The following is a 16,969-nucleotide window of genomic DNA, read 5'->3' as shown; positions in this document are numbered from 1 at the left end:
GATATGTTTTAATACACAAACTTTTTAAGAAATTATGAACACTTTTTGATTTCCCAAACATTTGTTTTCAAAATTTCATACATCTTTTTGCGTAAGCAAACATTTGTTTAAAAAAGCACAACATTTTTTGAATCCACAAACGTTTTATGATTTATTAAAACTTTTATTTCAAAATTGAATTTTTTGAAGTCCTAAACTATTTAAAGTAGAAAAAAATAAGGAAAATAAAAATAAAAAAACAGGCCGCCCGCGCATGGGCCAGTCCAAGTGGGCACGTCGCATCTTCTCCCAGCACATAGTGCACAATATATGAGGTCCCTAGATATAGATAGTAACCATGCATGTGTCCACCAACAAATATAAAGTTGGCCGTACCAAAAGGACTGGAAATTTTAAATTATAGTTGAGCATAAGAATTTTAACATTCCTTTCAAAATCGAATAAATACATATGGGAACGTCTACTGCATATATGGTTCATAGACAGCTCGTGGAGGTCTCACAAAAGAAATACAACATTACAAACTGTAGGCTCCTTGTAGAGAAAGATCTGATATACTGAAGAGTAATGTGAAAATCAACGAGGTTACATTTGCTTTCAACATGCTATAGATACAATCCACCAAATAGGACTACCCAACAGATTATAAATAGGGCAATCATGTCCAGCAGTGAGCTCACTATCCATGTCGTTGTTGTTAGTGGACACGACAAAATATCCGGTGGAGTCTCTATCTCCCGTGCACCACACAATCTTCGGTGGCTCCCAGCTAAGCTAGGCTCGCCCGAATCACAATTTGGCGGACGACATTGTTATATCATCACTAATGTCTGAATTAGAATTTTAGATACCCGTCGTGCAAACAGAATAATCGGCTTCTCTGTTTCCATAAAAAAAATAAACACAATCCATCAGTGTGTAACTGCAACTATCAACACAAGGCCATAAATTTCTTAGATTTTGAATCCAGATTGAACTATAGATTTATTAGCAAAAAAGGCTGGATCTAAAAAAACAAATATTGTACCAGAACATGCATTTACAGAACCTGATACCATGGAAATCATCATACTATATATATACCTCCACATTCAATACGAAAATATGAAGATTGTTAGCGAATCCATTGAGAGTAGCATTGGTACATATGCAAATCATCATACTAATTAGAAGAGCATACCCTGCGGCATGCGCCTCCTCGGTCACTACATCGAGCCCAGTCTTCTTGGCAGTCGCCTCGGACTTGGCTGCATGCAGCCCCTGCCCCTGGTGTGTCCACGATGGTTGTGACGATTCTCCAGTCCATGGTGCCAATCCTTGTGAACTGCCAAGTTTCAGTACCAGTGCAAAAGAAGAGTAATTATTCAAATCAACCTAGTGCAAGATGCTACCTGGCACTTGCAGCTGACTTGCACATGGACTGACATATTTTAAACACAGTATTACAATCTCCATCACAATGGTAGGCATAGAAAAGTAACTGAAAATTTCTAAAACTCATGTCTGACGAAACTCGATAGTCAAAACTTTTCACTAACAGAATATATACATGGATCAGTGTGCAGCACATCTAGTAATTAAACACAGGGCAAAAAGACTATATAACAAAAAACCTGGCGCATTTCATACTGCTACTGCTACTGAATATCAAGGCGTTTTTCAGATATCAAGGTAGGCCTCTGCGATTTCTATGGCGTTCACATCCCCTGGCGCATTTCTACTGCTACTGCTACTGTTTATCTGAAAACTTTTCACCAACAGAATATATACATGTTCTCACTGCTGCTACTGAATATCAAGGCGTTTTTCATTCTGCATTTTTTCAGGCTTCAGTTTACATGTCTCAAAAGGTAGTTTGCACTCTGTAATCATAGAGGATTTATAGCCATATATATATATATATATAGGCATTTCGTAATGGCAGCGAAAGATACTGTGGAATGTAAAGTCTGCAAATTAAAAATTGAAAAAAACAATGGCATGAACATAGAAGGCATGTGTCTCCTACAACTACATCATGCCCATCTAACAAACTAAAGCAATCGTCAGTCTAATATATTTTCAGATTAGGCTCGCTCGTTACCATACAACTTTTAGAATGAATAAATCATACATTACACAAAAACTGCAGAGAGAAAAATAGAATAAGGGAAAGAACCTTGAACCACTGACACACAGAACTCCAACATAGAACCTCTGGTGAAGTTGCAACATTTGCATCTCTTCAAGCGGCAGTCCCCCATGCTGAGTCTCTGCTACTATATGTGATACGCTAGAAACAACACCAACAATCAATTATTCGGTTTATTAAATCTACATGCTATTTGAGCCATTGTAATCTTTACTCACATGCATTTTTTAGAAAATTAGGGGCATCCTTAAGCAAACAAACAAATTAAGAGAAGACCAAAACAAAGGAGAAACACGGTTAATAAGGGCCTGAAGTGCTATTTTTGTCATACCGTAATTACATAAGAATATGTGACTAAAACATTTCTAAACAAAGGACCGACAGACATGGCATTTTTAGTACCATGGAGGCTTAAATTGTGTGTGACCTATGTGGTTGGGAATTTTGTCAAATTCCAATGAAAGGGCTTCGGAGACTACCTTGGAAGTTCTTCTACAGCATAAATCTCTTTGCATCATTCAATTCTTACTTTGCAAACAACAACAACCATTATATGAGGGCTATAGTATGTTTGATTGACACATCATGTGCACCAATGTGTGTAAACCTCAGTTCAACACCTGCCATTGCATTCAGTTATTCACTTTCTCTTCTTATACGCCCCAAACTGGTTAAAAACGGGGAAATCATAGTATATCAGGAAATATAAAATGCATAGTAACAACAAGCAGGATCACATTTAGGCTGCAGTACAGCCTAAAACCTGCTGACCAAATGTAAGCACAGTAAAATAGTTATAAACAGATCCATGACATATATATTCTTACCGAATTGGTAGCCTATCTCCAAGTATTTCATTCTTCATTCTAGAAATTTGTCAAGAGCACTGCTGGACAAACTGAACTTGCACTGGAGGCAAGACAAAGATCAGAAGATTATATGTTGCTTCCCTGGGTGAATTCCCAGATTCAATTCGCTCGTCGCCCGCCCCTGCGCGTCCTCCACATGAGATTAGCAGCTGCTGCATCAAAGTAGTAGCATCAGCAACATCAATCAATCAACAAACAACAGGAAAGCAGCAGTATAATATGCAACTAACAGGAGCACACCAGCAGCGCACAACATACAGAGCAATCGTCCCTCTCCCATGCCCTCCCCGCACCAGCAGCGCACCAGACCGTCCTCGTCCTCGTCCATCTCCCCCTGGGAGCTCGCACCACGCGCTCCCCGACCAGCGCCTCCGTCGCCAAACGCCGCCCACTCCCGCGAACGTCCGTGCCCTATCTGCTCTTCACCGGAGAAACCAGCAGCACAGCTCCCTGCCGTGACTCCCCTCGTTTCTCTCCTTCCTCCCGGTTTTCTCTCTCCCTCTCCCTCGTCCTCCCTCCTTTTCTTACAGGAGCATGCTGGAGCAACCATGGTGCCGCCCCGGAGAACCCCAACGCCTTGCAAGGTCTCGTCGCCCTCGCCTGGATCCGGCCGCCGCCGAAGTTCTGCGCGTCCAACCCGCCAGCCACCACCCTATGCAGATTTCACTTGATCATCTTGAGTTGAGATGCCAGGATGCACATCCGTCCTTGGTTATCGCCACCGTCGTCTAGAGGTCGGGCGCCCCGCCCACGGGCCTTGGTAGCGGGAGGAGAGAGCACATCCCCGTCGGCCTGTTCGCCATACTCCGTCCATCCCCTCCTGATTCCTAGATCTGTCCCGCGCCTGGGGCGAGGTGGCCGGTGCTGGCGGCGGCGGCGACGGACATGCGAGGGAGGAAGGATTCGTGCAGGCCTGTTTCAAGAGGAGGGTAGGATGCGTTGGCATAAAAGACGGCGGGGGAAGGAGGAGTTATGTTTGGACTTTGAGACGGGCGTCGGACGGTAGATTAGTACCACCTCATTTATATTACTATTTTGTCCATACAAATTATAAAAGCGTATTATGACATGAGAAGAAAGCGTATTGTGACGGTGAACCCACGGAGTCAATCCGTGCTTTATTATTAGGGATAGACTAGCAAAAGGGCCCGTGCGTTGCACCGGGTGTACAAAAAAATAAATATATGCTTAGAAGTTGAAAAAAATTACCACTAAAACAACATTGCAATCAGTCAAACAACATATCATAACAAAAATTTCAAACGATTTTGGTTTAAAATAATTTTCAAACGATTAATGTTTTTTCAGTTTGTAAATCCCGTACCATTCTCAGAAAACAAACTAATAAGTAAACATGGATATGCTCTTACTTGATTTTCCACATGGCAATTTGAAACCATTTTCGTTATCAAAATTGAAGTAAAGTATCAAAAGTATTGGGATAAGATTTCCAATCAAAATTGATGAATGATTTCAGTTTAAATAGTTAACAAACAATGCAATTATTTCTCATTGATGCATGCCTAAGGCTCAAATCCAAGAATAGCCATGCATCCATAGTGAAGAATAACCATTCAAACTATCAGCAAATTCATTCAAAAAGATTGGCTGCTTGTACTTCATTTAGAATTTGCAACAAAGAGTCAAGTCATGGGCGTAGGTAAGTTTCATAGCTTCAGAGATATTTCACTTAGCTAGAAAAATAGTAGGAAACTAAAAAATTGAAGTTAAATCAATGGTCATGGCCCGTTCTTGTGTCCAATTTTGAAAAATTCTATATGAATATGGATAAAGGAAGGTAATATTAAAAAAATCTAGTGCACTCCGTATCTTAAAAAGTCACAAATATGGTACTCATCCCGCAAAAAATGGCTACTTTCCTCTCTAATGATTGTTCTTGTGATTGTGTAAACATAATGTAATTGTCGTCGTGTCTACCAGAGTTTCACTAAAAAGGAAAAACATGAACAATGAGCTAAAATCCGGAACCGAAGAAGAAAATTGTGGAAGTTACAATATTTTGTTCAAAATTGTACAATTAAAATATGCCCGTTGCAAACGGGTGAAAAACTATTATCCCCGCATGGATTCATCCCTCTACTAAATGAACACGTTTTCAAGACTCACAGTAGAGATAAAGAAAACTTTGAAATCTTTCCCTAATAATAAAGCATGGATTGACTCCGTGGGTTCACCGTCACAATACGCTTTCGCCCAGTCGTAATATGCTTTTTATAATTTGTATAGACAAAATTGTAATATAACCGAGGTGGTACTAATAGTAGGTTCGTCCGACCTGGTTTGTTTTTCGTTTGGTTTGTACGTTGAGAGCTTCGTAAGTCCAATGGGCCAGATTTTTTATGGGCCGATAAAAAAAATCAATCTCCCCACCTTCCCTCACCTCCCGGAGGCAGAGAGAGAAAATTGATTAGACTTATTATGTTATAATTTTAGATTCTAATTAGTCCCACACTGCCTCTTTACATGAGATCCTAGCAACATATATACTTTTGAAGTTACCAAAATCAACAAGCCAAGAAAAGAGGATAAGATATGACTCAGCCTAGACTCAGATAGAGATCTGAAGAAAGATGCCATGCATCACAAATCGATAGCCCCAGAAGGAAGGTCACGGCCAATCAAAAAGAAAGAGGCGAAAGAGGCGCATGAAATCAAAAAAAGCAGAACATGAGCAGGGCCGCGGTGTGATTCCCCGGCGCGCGTGGATTTGGAGCCCTCCATTGCCGCTAGCGGTGGTGGGGCTGGGGTGCGGGTATCTGGCGGCGCAGCGCACGGGGGAGCGAGTTATCTCCCGGCGGCGGTGGGTGCAGGGCAGGCGGCGGCACGTTCATGGGGAAGGTCGTGGAGATTGGGATAGAGGGGGGAGGTCGGGATGGATAACTTCGCTACCAACCAACAAGATCGAGCGAGGCCGGTCATTTCCTTTTTTATATAGATCAAGGGCGGCTGACTACTAACAAAAACGACCTGTTAGCTAGCTAGTGTGCACGAATGTTGAATGTTCATGTTATATAGATCAAGGGCGGCTGACTACTAACAAAAACCGACCTGTGTTTTTGAATGTTCCTGTTTTTAAAGGTGTAGTTTAGATCCTTCACCGACTGGTAAATATCTCCCAGTCTGTAACATCGACGTGTTAGAAAATCTACAGCCGGAGTTAGCAAATCGAGCCCTCTAAACGTTCGCGGACACGCCCAATCAATGAATTGTGGAGATGAAGAGAGAGAAAAAATGAATAAAAAAAAGAGAAATGGTGGTCCAAAATGGGCGGCATGCTACATGGCGGACTGACCGGGTGCGTCTACAAACCCTCATATCCTTTCTACATATGTCCTCAATATGAGAGTTTGCGGACATCCCCGGACATATAGGGATGATACGAGGGGTTCGATTGGTCATTTTTCCCTTCTCTCCTTTTCGATTACTGACCGGGCGTGTCTGTAAATGTTTGAGGAGGATATGGAATGTCTGGCTGTAGATGCTCTTAGTGTTTCACATGTGTTTATCCTCGGTAATGCTCCGAACTTTGCACACATTGGATTTGATGCTATATATTTTTGTTTTAAGGATGAATTTGACTTTGTTTGTGCCCGTCGCAAACTCATACTGGTTGCTAGGGTGATGTGGTATATTTTTCATTAGGCATTGACGATCTAATGTACAACACCATAACATTTTTTTGATCCCTAAATTATATCCATGACAAATAAGACACTAGCAGCAAACATTTTTATGAATAATTTTAATGTGGTACGCGTCATAATTAGCACACACGAGAGAAGCATGCATGCCTGAACGACGGATGAAGTATATCATATTTTTATTATGTGATGTCAGTAACTGAAAAGAAGAATTGCGTGTATGATATTTTTATTATTGTAGGGTTTTGTACTAATTTCAAAAAATTTCCTACGCACACGCAAGATCATGGTGATGCATAGCAACGAGAGGGGGAGAGTGTGATCTACCCTTGTAGATCGACAACGGAAGCGTTAACTTGGTTGATGTAGTCGTACGTCTTCAGGGCACGACCGATCAAGCACCGAAACTACGACACCTCCGAGTTCTAGCACACGTTCAGCTCGATGACGATCCCCGGACTCCGATCCAGCAAAGTGTCGGGGAAGAGTTCCGTCAGCACGACGGCGTGATGACGATCTTGATGTACTACTGTCGCAGGGCTTCGCCTAAGCACCGCTACAATATTATCGAGGACTATGGTGGAAGGGGGCACCGCACACGGCTAAGAATATGATCACGTGGATCAACTTGTGTCTCTAGGGGGTGCCCCTGCCTCCGTATATAAAGGTTCAAGGGAGGGGGGCCGGCCGGCCAGGAGAGGTGCGCCAGGAGGAGTCCTACTCCCTCTGGGAGTAGGACTCCCCCCTTTCCTAGCTGGAATAGGATTCGTGGAGGGGGAAAGAGGAGAGAGAGGAGGAAGGGGGGCCGGCCCCCTCTCCTTGTCCAATTCGGACCAAGGGGGGAGGGGCGCGCGACCCATCTCTGGCCACCTCTCCTCTCTTCCACTAAGGCCCACTAAGGCCCATATACCTCCTGGGGGGTTCCGGTAACCTCTCGGTACTCCGGTAAAATCCCGATTTCACCCGGAACACTTCCGATATCCAAACATAGGCTTCCAATATATCAATCTTTATGTCTCGACCATTTCGAGACTCCTCGTCATGTCCGTGATCACATCCGGGACTCCGAACAACCTTCGGTACATCAAAATGCATAAACTCATAATATAACTGTCATTGTAACCTTAAGCGTGCGGACCCTACGGGTTCGAGAACAATGTAGACATGACCGAGACACGTCTCCGGTCAATAACCAATAGCGGAACCTGGATGCTCATATTGGCTCCTACATATTCTACGAAGATCTTTTATCGGTCAGACCGCATAACAACATACGTTGTTCCCTTTGTCATCGGTATGTTACTTGCCCGAGATTCAATCGTCGGTATCCCATACCTAGTTCAATCTCGTTACCGGCAAGTCTCTTTACTCGTTCTGTAATACATCATCCCGCAACTAACTCATTAGTTGCAATGCTTGCAAGGCTTAAGTGATGTGCATTACCGAGAGGGCCCAGAGATACCTCTCCGACAATCGGAGTGACAAATCCTAATCTCGAAATACGCCAACCCAACATGTACCTTTGGAGACACCTGTAGAGCTCCTTTATAACCACCCAGTTACGTTGTGATGTTTGGTAGCACACAAAGTGTTCCTCTGGCAAACGAGAGTTGCATAATCTCATAGTCATAGGAACATGTATAAGTCATGAAGAAAGCAATAGCAACATACTAAACGATCGGGTGCTAAGCTAATGGAATGGGTCATGTCAATCAGATCATTCAACTAATGATGTGATCCCGTTAATCAAATAACAACTCTTTGTCCATGGTTAGGAAACATAACCATCTTTGATTAACAAGCTAGTCAAGTAGAGGCATACTAGTGACACTCTGTTTGTCTATGTATTCACACATGTATTATGTTTCCGGTTAATACAATTCTAGCATGAATAATAAACTTTTATCATGATATAAGGAAATAAATAATAACTTTATTATTGCCTCTAGGGCATATTTCCTTCAGTCTCCCACTTGCACTAGAGTCAATAATCTAGATTACACAATAATGATTCTAACACCCATGGAGCCTTGGTGCTGATCATGTTTTGCTCGTGGAAGAGGCTTAGTCAACGGGTCTGCAACATTCATATCCGTATGTATCTTGCAAATCTCTATGTCTCCCACCTGGACTAGATCCCGGATGGAATTGAAGCGTCTCTTGATGTGCTTGGTTCTCTTGTGAAATCTGGATTCCTTCGCCAAGGCAATTGCACTAGTATTGTCACAAAGGATTTTCATTGGACCCGATGCACTAGGTATGACACCTAGATCGGATATGAACTCCTTCATCCAGACTCCTTCATTCGCTGCTTCCGAAGCAGCTATGTATTCCGCTTCACACGTAGATCCCGCCACGACGCTCTGTTTAGAACTGCACCAACTGACAGCTCCACCGTTTAATGTAAACACGTATCTGGTTTGCGATTTAGAATCGTCCGGATCAGTGTCAAAGCTTGCATCAACGTAACCGTTTACGATTAGCTCTTTGTCACCTCCATATACGAGAAACATACCCTTAGTCCTTTTCAGGTACTTCAGGATGTTCTTGACCGCTGTCCAGTGATCCACTCCTGGATTACTTTGGTACCTCCCTGCTAGACTTATAGCAAGGCACACATCAGGTCTGGTACACAGCATTGCATACATGATAGAGCCTATGGCTGAAGCATAGGGAACATCTTTCATTTTCTCTCTATCTTTTGCAGTGGTCGGGCATTGAGTCTGACTCAACTTCACACCTTGTAACACAGGCAAGAACCCTTTCTTTGCTTGATCCATTTTGAACTTCTTCAAAATCTTGTCAAGGTATGTGCTTTGTGAAAGTCCAATTAAACGTCTTGATCTATCTCTATAGATCTTTATGCCTAATATGTAAGCAGCTTCACCGAGGTCTTTCATTGAAAAACTCTTATTCAAGTATCCCTTTATGCTATTCAGAAATTCTGTATCATTTCCAATCAGTAATATGTCATCCACATATAATAACAGAAATGCTATAGAGCTCCCACTCACTTTCTTGTAATACAGGCTTCTCCAAAAGTCTGTATAAAACCAAATGCTTTGATCACACTATCAAAGCGTTTATTCCAACTCCGAGAGGCTTGCACCAGTCCATAAATGGACCGCTGGAGCTTGCACACTTTGTTAGCTTCCTTTGGATCGACAAAACCTTCCGGTTGCATCATATACAACTCTTCTTCCAGAAATCCATTCAGGAATGCAGTTTTGACATCCATCTGCCAAATTTCATAATCATAAAATGCGGCAATTGCTAACATGATTCGGACAGACTTAAGCATCGCTACGGGTGAGAAGGTCTCATCGTAGTCAATCCCTTGAACTTGCCAAAACCCTTTTGCGACAAGTCGAGCTTTGTAGACGGTAATATTACCGTCGGCGTCAGTCTTCTTCTTGAAGATCCATTTATTCTCAATTGCTTGCCGATCATTGGGCAAGTCAACTAAAGTCCATACTTTGTTCTCATACATGGATCCCATCTCAGATTTCATGGCTTCAAGCCATTTTGCGGAATATGGGCTCACCATCGCTTCTTCATAGTTCATAGGTTCATCATGATCTAGTAGCATGACTTCCAGAACAGGATTACCATACCACTCTGGTGCGGATCTCACTCTGGTTGATCTACGAGGTTCAGTGGTATCTTGTTCTAAAGTTTCATGATCATTATCATTAGCTTCCTCACTAATTGGTGTAGGTGTCACAGAAACAGTTTTCTGTGATGCACTACTTTCCAATAAGGGAGCAGGTACAGTTACCTCGTCAAGTTCTACTTTCCTCCCACTCACTTCTTTCGAGAGAAACTCCTTCTCCAGAAAGTTTCCGAACTTAGCAACAAAAGTCTTGCCTTCGGATCTGTGATAGAAGGTGTATCCAATAGTCTCCTTTGGATATCCTATGAAGACACATTTCTCCGATTTGGGTTCGAGCTTATCAGGTTGAAGCTTTTTCACATAAGCACCGCAGCGCCAAACTTTCAGAAACGACAACTTTGGTTTCTTGCCAAACCATAGTTCATAAGGCGTCGTCTCAATGGATTTTGATGGTGCCCTATTTAACGTGAATGCGGTCGTCTCCAAAGCATAACCCCAAAACGATAGCGGTAAATCAGTAAGAGACATCATAGATCGCACCACATCTAGTAAAGTACGATTACGACGTTCGGACACACCATTACGCTGTGGTGTTCCGGGTGGCGTGAGTTGCGAAACTATTCCGCATTGTTTCAAATGTACACCAAACTCATAACTCAAATATTCTCCTCCACGATCAGATCGTAGAAACTTTATTTTCTTGTTACGATGATTTTCAACTTCACTCTGAAATTCTTTGAACTTTTCAAACGTTTCAGACTTATGTTTCATTAAGTAGATATACCCATATCTGCTAAGTCATCTGTGAAGGTGAGAAAATAACGATATCCGCCACGAGCCTCAATATTCATCGGACCACATACATCTGTATGTATGATTTCCAACAAATCTGTTGCTCTCTCCATAGTACCGGAGAACGGAGTTTTAGTCATCTTGCCCATGAGGCATGGTTCGCAAGTACCAAGTGATTCATAATCAAGTGGTTCCAAAAGTCCATCAATATGGAGTTTCTTCATGCGCTTTACACCGATATGACCTAAACGGCAGTGCCACAAATAGGTTGCACTATCATTATCAACTCTGCATCTTTTGGCTTCAACATTATGAATATGTGTGTTACTACTATCGAGATTTAATAAGAATAGACCACTCTTCAAGGGTGCATGACCATAAAAGATATTACTCATATAAATAGAACAACCATTATTCTCTGATTTAAATGAATAACCGTCTCGCATCAAACAAGATCCAGATATAATGTTCATGCTTAACGCTGGCACCAAATAACAATTATTTAGGTCTAATATTAATCCCGAAGGTAGATGTAGAGGTAGCGTGCCGACTACGATCACATCAACTTTGGAACCGTTTCCCACGCGCATCGTCACCTCGTCCTTAGCCAATCTTCGCTTAATCCGTAGTCCCTGTTTCGAGTTGCAAATATTAGCAACAGAACCAGTATCAAATACCCAGGTGCTACTGCGAGCATTAGTAAGGTACACATCAATAACATGTATATCACATATACCTTTGTTCACCTTGCCATCCTTCTTATCCGCCAAATACTTGGGGCAGTTCCGCTTCCAGTGACCAGTCTGCTTGCAGTAGAAGCACTCAGTTTCAGGCTTAGGTCCAGACTTGGATTTCTTCTCTTGAGCAGCAACTTGCTTGCTGTTCTTCTTGAAGTTCCCTTTCTTCTTCCCTTTGCCCTTTTTCTTGAAACTAGTGGTCTTGTTGACCATCAACACTTGATGCTCCTTTTTGATTTCTACCTCCGCAACTTTCAGCATTGCGAAGAGCTCGGGAATAGTCTTATTCATCCCTTGCATATTATAGTTCATCACGAAGCTCTTGTAGCTTGGTGGCAGTGATTGGAGAATTCTGTCAATGACGCAATCATCTGGAAGATTAACTCCCATTTGAATCAAGTGATTATTATACCCAGACATTTTGAGTATATGCTCACTGACAGAACTGTTCTCCTCCATCTTGCAGCTATAGAACTTATTGGAGACTTCATATCTCTCAATCCGGGCATTTGCTTGAAATATTAACTTCAACTCCTGGAACATTTCATATGCTCCATGACGTTCAAAACGTCGTTGAAGTCCCGGTTCTAAGCCGTAAAGCATGGCACACTGAACTATCGAGTAGTCATCAGCTTTGCTCTGCCAGACGTTCACAACATCTGGTGTTGCTCCAGCAGCAGGCCTGGCACCCAGCGGTGCTTCCAGGACGTAATTCTTCTGTGCAGCAATGAGGATTTTATAGTGGTGTTTTCAACTTCTTGATAATGTTGTTTTCAACTTCCCGTGGTATATATAAATCAGTTTTCAATCTCCATGTTTATAATTTTATATGAATTATGAATTATTTAGTGCAGTGTGGAAGTCAGGTTTTTTGCCTGAAGTGTGAATGTAAAGTTAACAACTGATTGATTTCCATCCAATGGGACTAAACTTCATGAATATTAATTTTTGCTCTCTTTTATACTTGATGATTACAACAATAATTTTACTCTCGTTGGTTCATTTTTTGTACTATGATTCGATGGCCATGGTCGAAGAACATGACGACATAGTTTACTGCCTGAAAAATGCCCAAGCTCATTGGCGACAATGAAGTGTGTGTAGCTTATGTTCAGTAAGGAGCCTCATACCTTAAAATAATTTTCATTAAGAATTATTATTGTGTGCGATAAATAAGGAAATGCACCAAATGATATGTAAAGACATGATTTATGTTGAACCACGTGAAGTGAATGTGATGGTTGTTGCAACGCATGAGGAATTAGAAGTCGGTGCAGAAAAGGGCTTGAGTTTGTTTCTCCCGTTGCAAGGATGGGCATTTGTGCTAGCTTAAGGACCTTGGCGATTCAAAAGTTGTAGGACATGATACATATTATCAGCATTAGTAGCGAACTGTGAGGGTTAGTCCCCTGCCGAGTATTGCATATTTAGTAGTACGTGCAAGTCTGCTAGGGGCCTCGAGTTATGCTTTTCTGTGATGATTAGCCCCCTGCCAAGTATTCCATATTACGAGGGAAATACTAGCAAAAAGGCCAAAAATATCTATTTTCCTCCCGTTGCAACGCACGGGACTTTTTGCTAGTTATATACTAAAATGAGATGAGGACTTTTAAAATACAATTGAAACTAAAAGGGCTACGATGTCAACATGGCCTAATTTAATGAAAGCATCCACGGTAGTTTTGGTCCTATAAAGGCAGCCTCCATACACTTCAAGCATCAGAGTCGTTGTCTCCGAGCTTGATGTCCCTCTGCCTTAAAGTACCTCTCCAACAAATGAATAAAATAAAATCAGTTGGTCTCACATACTGTATCTGAAAGCGTTGTAGCTGGTGTGTTTATTGAGGTATCGATTAGAAGCAAGCCGATCCAAGACAGTCGAACAACACAAAATGATGAGTCAAAAAAGTGAAATCACTGTTTTGAACAAAATGATAAGAACAAACCAATATTTAAGAAATTATTCCAATGCAATTCAGGGTTCGTCTCTGGTAAACCTTTTTTCTGGACACCGTTTCAGGTGAGCTACCAACGTGTGAGACTTGATGAGGCTAATTTGATGCGTGCTCCATGATTGATTATTGGAATGGCGACCAGATTATTGGAATGCGTACTCCATGATCTCTACTAAAAAGGAAAAACATGAACAATGAGCTAAAATCCGGAACCGAAGAAGAAAATTGTGGAAGTTACAATATTTTGTTCAAAATTGTACAATTAAAATATGCCCGTTGCAAACGGGTGAAAAACTATTATCCCCGCATGGATTCATCCTCCTACTAAATGAACACGTTTTCAAGACTCACAGTAGAGATAAAGAAAACTTTGAAATTGTATACTAAAATGAGATGAGGACTTTTAAAATGCAATTGAAACTAAAAGGACTATGATGTCAACATGGCCTAATTTAATAAAAGCATCCACGGTAGTTTTGGTTCTATAAAGGCAGCCTCCATACACTTCAAGCATCAGAGTCGTTGTCTCCGAGCTTGATGTCCCTCTAGCCTTAAAGTACGTCTCCAACAAATGAATAAAATAAAATCAGTTGGTCTCACATACTGTATCTGAAAGCGTTGTAGCTGGTGTGTTTATTAAGGTATCAATTAGAAGCAAGCCGATCCAAGACAGTCGAACAACACAAAATGATGAGTCAAAAAAGTGAAATCACTGTTTTGAACAAAATGATAAGAACAAACCAATATTTAAGAAATTATTCCAATGCAATTCAGGGTTCGTCTCTGGTAAACCTTTTTTCTGGACACCGTTTCAGGTGAGCTACCAACGTGTAAGACTTGATGAGGCTAATTTGATGCGTGCTCCATGATTGATTATTGGAATGACGACCAGGTTTTTTCTGCTTCAGATCTGCCATGACATACATGTATGTGATGTTCGGATCGGCCATAGGCCATGCGTGCGTCGAGGTTTAATTAGGAGCAAAAATCCCACGAGTCAGCAGCAGTATGCTTCATGTAGCCGGTTAGCACTGCCGTCCGTCGAGCCGTCCCCGCTGCTCAACTTCTCTCTCCCCCGCACGCCTCCCTCTCCATCTTGCTCCGTCCGTCCGTCGAGCCGACCCCGCTGATCAAACTTGTCTCCCCCCTCAGGGCTCCGTTGACCTTTGCCCCCTGCTCGCTCGCTGCCGCGGCACACATCCGGCCTCCCCCCGTTGACCTTTGCCCCCTGGACACACCAATCCCTCTTTTTGCCATCTACTTGTTTGATTTCCAAGCTTGCTTGTTGATTTGCTAAGCAACATGTATATAAACTGGACTGATTCGATCTAATGAAGCGAGGTGGGACTATTCTATGGATGCACGATAGTGGAAGGGCTGATCAAACTTTCGCAACCAGGATAACCAACGAATCGTTGATCGATACTGGCTGTGTGATGGCGACCAGGGCGGTGAGGGTCGGTGTTGAGCGTGAGGCCGTGGGCCGGGCCGCCGGGGACGGTCAGCTCGTCCACGTACCCGGCGTTCAGGGACGCATCCGTCACCGGAGCTTCGGCGGCTGCGGGCGGTAGATGAGGTACACGGTGAGCACAGTCACACCGATGACGACCATCGCCAACCAGAACAAGATGCAGCAGAGAGTGAAACAGAAGGCCGGCAGCTGCCTGGCTTTGCCTCCAGTGAGAGGAAGCATGGGGAGCCTTTCCGGAGTCCTCCTCCCCGGCGTCTAGCGAGATGTCCTGGGCTCCTGGCGGCGTTTGCAACGGTGACTCCTGGTGGTCATGGTGCTGGTGCTGCTTCCCGCCAACCCGACCTTCGCCAGCAACTCACCCCAGACAGCAACAGCGCCAGCGGGCCCGACAACTTCCTCGTCAACCAGACCGGCAGCGTCTTCCTCTCCTCCCCGTTCGTCTTGTGGGCCTCTGAACTCGCCGGCGGCAGGTACGTCGCCTCCTTCTGCACTGTGTTCCGGATCAACCTCTACCGCACCAACGCGACAAGCAAGGGCGAAGGCCTCGCGTTCGTTGTCGCGTCCAGCAACGGCGGCGGCGGCGGCCTGCCCCCCGGCAGCCACGGCGGGTACCTGGGCCTCACCAACGCGTCCATGGACAGCAACCCCGCCAACGGGTTCGCGGCCGTGGAGCTGGACACAGTGAAGCAGCCCTACGACCTCGACGACAACCACGTCGGCCTCGACGTGAACGGCGTCCGCTCCACCCACGCCGCCTCGCTCACGCCCTTGGACATCCAGCTCGCTCCCATCGACACCACGGTCAACGACGGCTTCTACATGGTCTAGGTCAACTACGACGGTGCATCACGGCGCGCGCGGGCGTACGTCGCCAAGAACGGGACCAGGCACGGCGTGGCCTTGCTCGACGCGCCGCTGGACCTCTCGGCAGTGCTCCTCGGCAAGCAGGCCTACTTCGACTTCTCAGCGTCCACCGGCGTCAAGTACCAGTTCAACTGCGTGCCCACGTGGAACATGACGGTGGAGAGGCTCCCCGGTTGATATGGGCTGTTTCTTCGCTTGGCCTTTTCTGGATGGGTTGTTTCGTTCGTTTTCTTGATGCCAAACGATTCGAGCGAAATCTATCAATGCTTTAGTACCACCTCGCGTATATGTTTTAAATTTAAACTGAAAGCGTAAATTTATATGAAGAAAGTGTATTGTGACGGTGAACCCACGGAGTCAATCCGTGCTTTATTATTAGGGAGAGACTAGCACATACGCCCGTGCCTTGCAACGGGGTAATAAAGATTGACATTATTCTACTGACAAACTCAATCACAATACCTATATGAATTTCATAGAAATTTTGTTAAAAAAAATTCCAACTAAGTTAACCATATAATACCCATTTGTGAAAAATTTCCAGCTAGGTTGACCATGTTTATAATACACACATCCTGATCTTTTATCAAAACCACAGAGGTAAGTAAATTCCTATAACTGTAGATAAATCTGCAATATATCCGCCTAGATGAAATTGTATTACATCAATTTGTGCACACTCATTGCTCCAAAAAGATTGAGATGTAGTTACCTAACAGAAGTTGACTTCCAACATGAATTCAGTCAATTGCTTGGTATCACCTATACATACAAAAAGAGAAAAGGTCATCAGTCATTTTCCTACATCTTTATATGTCATCTTTGTAGCACAGATGCCCGTGCGCTGCAATGGGAGTAACTTTTGGTGTGGTGCT

General features: G+C 43.4%; 2 protein-coding genes across 9 annotated transcripts; one reads left to right on the top strand and one right to left on the bottom strand.

Annotated features, from left to right (window-relative positions):
• Nucleotides 1-412: 412 nt before the first annotated feature.
• LOC125551783 (uncharacterized) lies at nt 413-5,979 on the bottom strand. 8 transcript variants are annotated; one of them, XR_007303187.2, is made up of 5 exons: nt 2,959-5,979; nt 2,611-2,798; nt 2,159-2,272; nt 1,181-1,324; nt 413-880 (listed from the first exon to the last, which is right to left on the bottom strand). XR_007303187.2 is itself a non-coding variant. In XM_087518129.1 (5 exons), the coding sequence occupies exons 2-5, from the start codon at nt 2,994-2,996 to the stop codon at nt 844-846; spliced, it is 333 nt and encodes a 110-aa protein (XP_087374255.1). In that variant the 5' UTR covers nt 2,997-3,152; nt 3,231-5,960; the 3' UTR covers nt 413-843. The 8 variants fall into 8 exon arrangements, 6 of the variants coding, with proteins under 6 accessions (XP_087374255.1, XP_087374256.1, XP_087374257.1 ...); XR_007303186.2 differs by having other exon boundaries at nt 2,611-2,751; nt 2,959-5,977; XM_087518129.1 differs by lacking the exon at nt 2,611-2,798 and having other exon boundaries at nt 2,959-3,152; nt 3,231-5,960.
• Nucleotides 5,980-15,360: 9,381 nt separating this feature from the next.
• Nucleotides 15,361-16,271, top strand: LOC147975350 (putative L-type lectin-domain containing receptor kinase S.5). Its single transcript, XM_087520374.1, has 3 exons — nt 15,361-15,438; nt 15,582-15,965; nt 16,059-16,271. Exons 1-3 carry the CDS (start codon nt 15,361-15,363, stop codon nt 16,269-16,271), a joined length of 675 nt encoding a protein of 224 aa, XP_087376500.1.
• Nucleotides 16,272-16,969: the final 698 nt, after the last annotated feature.

This window comes from Triticum urartu, chromosome 4A (genome assembly GCF_056163025.1).
Source record: "Triticum urartu cultivar PI428250 chromosome 4A, HENAU_Tu73, whole genome shotgun sequence".
Classification (NCBI taxonomy): domain Eukaryota; kingdom Viridiplantae; phylum Streptophyta; class Magnoliopsida; order Poales; family Poaceae; genus Triticum; species Triticum urartu.
This window is presented reverse-complemented; position numbering and strand designations above follow the sequence as displayed.

Bases quoted from the DNA above. Each gene is read 5' to 3' on its own strand.
- LOC125551783 (XM_048715108.2), bottom strand. From the start codon at position 2,996: ATGAAGAATGAAATACTTGGAGATAGGCTACCAATTCG. The intron at 1,325-2,158 runs GTTCTTTCCCTT...GAAACTTGGCAG, and splicing joins CTGTGTGTCAGTGGTTCAAG to TTCACAAGGATTGGCACCAT. The intron at 881-1,180 runs GTATGCTCTTCT...TTATGGAAACAG, and splicing joins GAGGAGGCGCATGCCGCAGG to AGAAGCCGATTATTCTGTTT.
- LOC147975350 (XM_087520374.1), top strand. From the start codon at position 15,361: ATGACGACCATCGCCAACCAGAACAAGATGCAGCAGAGAGTGAAACAG. The intron at 15,439-15,581 runs GTGAGAGGAAGC...GACCTTCGCCAG, and splicing joins GCTGCCTGGCTTTGCCTCCA to CAACTCACCCCAGACAGCAA. The intron at 15,966-16,058 runs GTCCGCTCCACC...TACATGGTCTAG, and splicing joins TCGGCCTCGACGTGAACGGC to GTCAACTACGACGGTGCATC.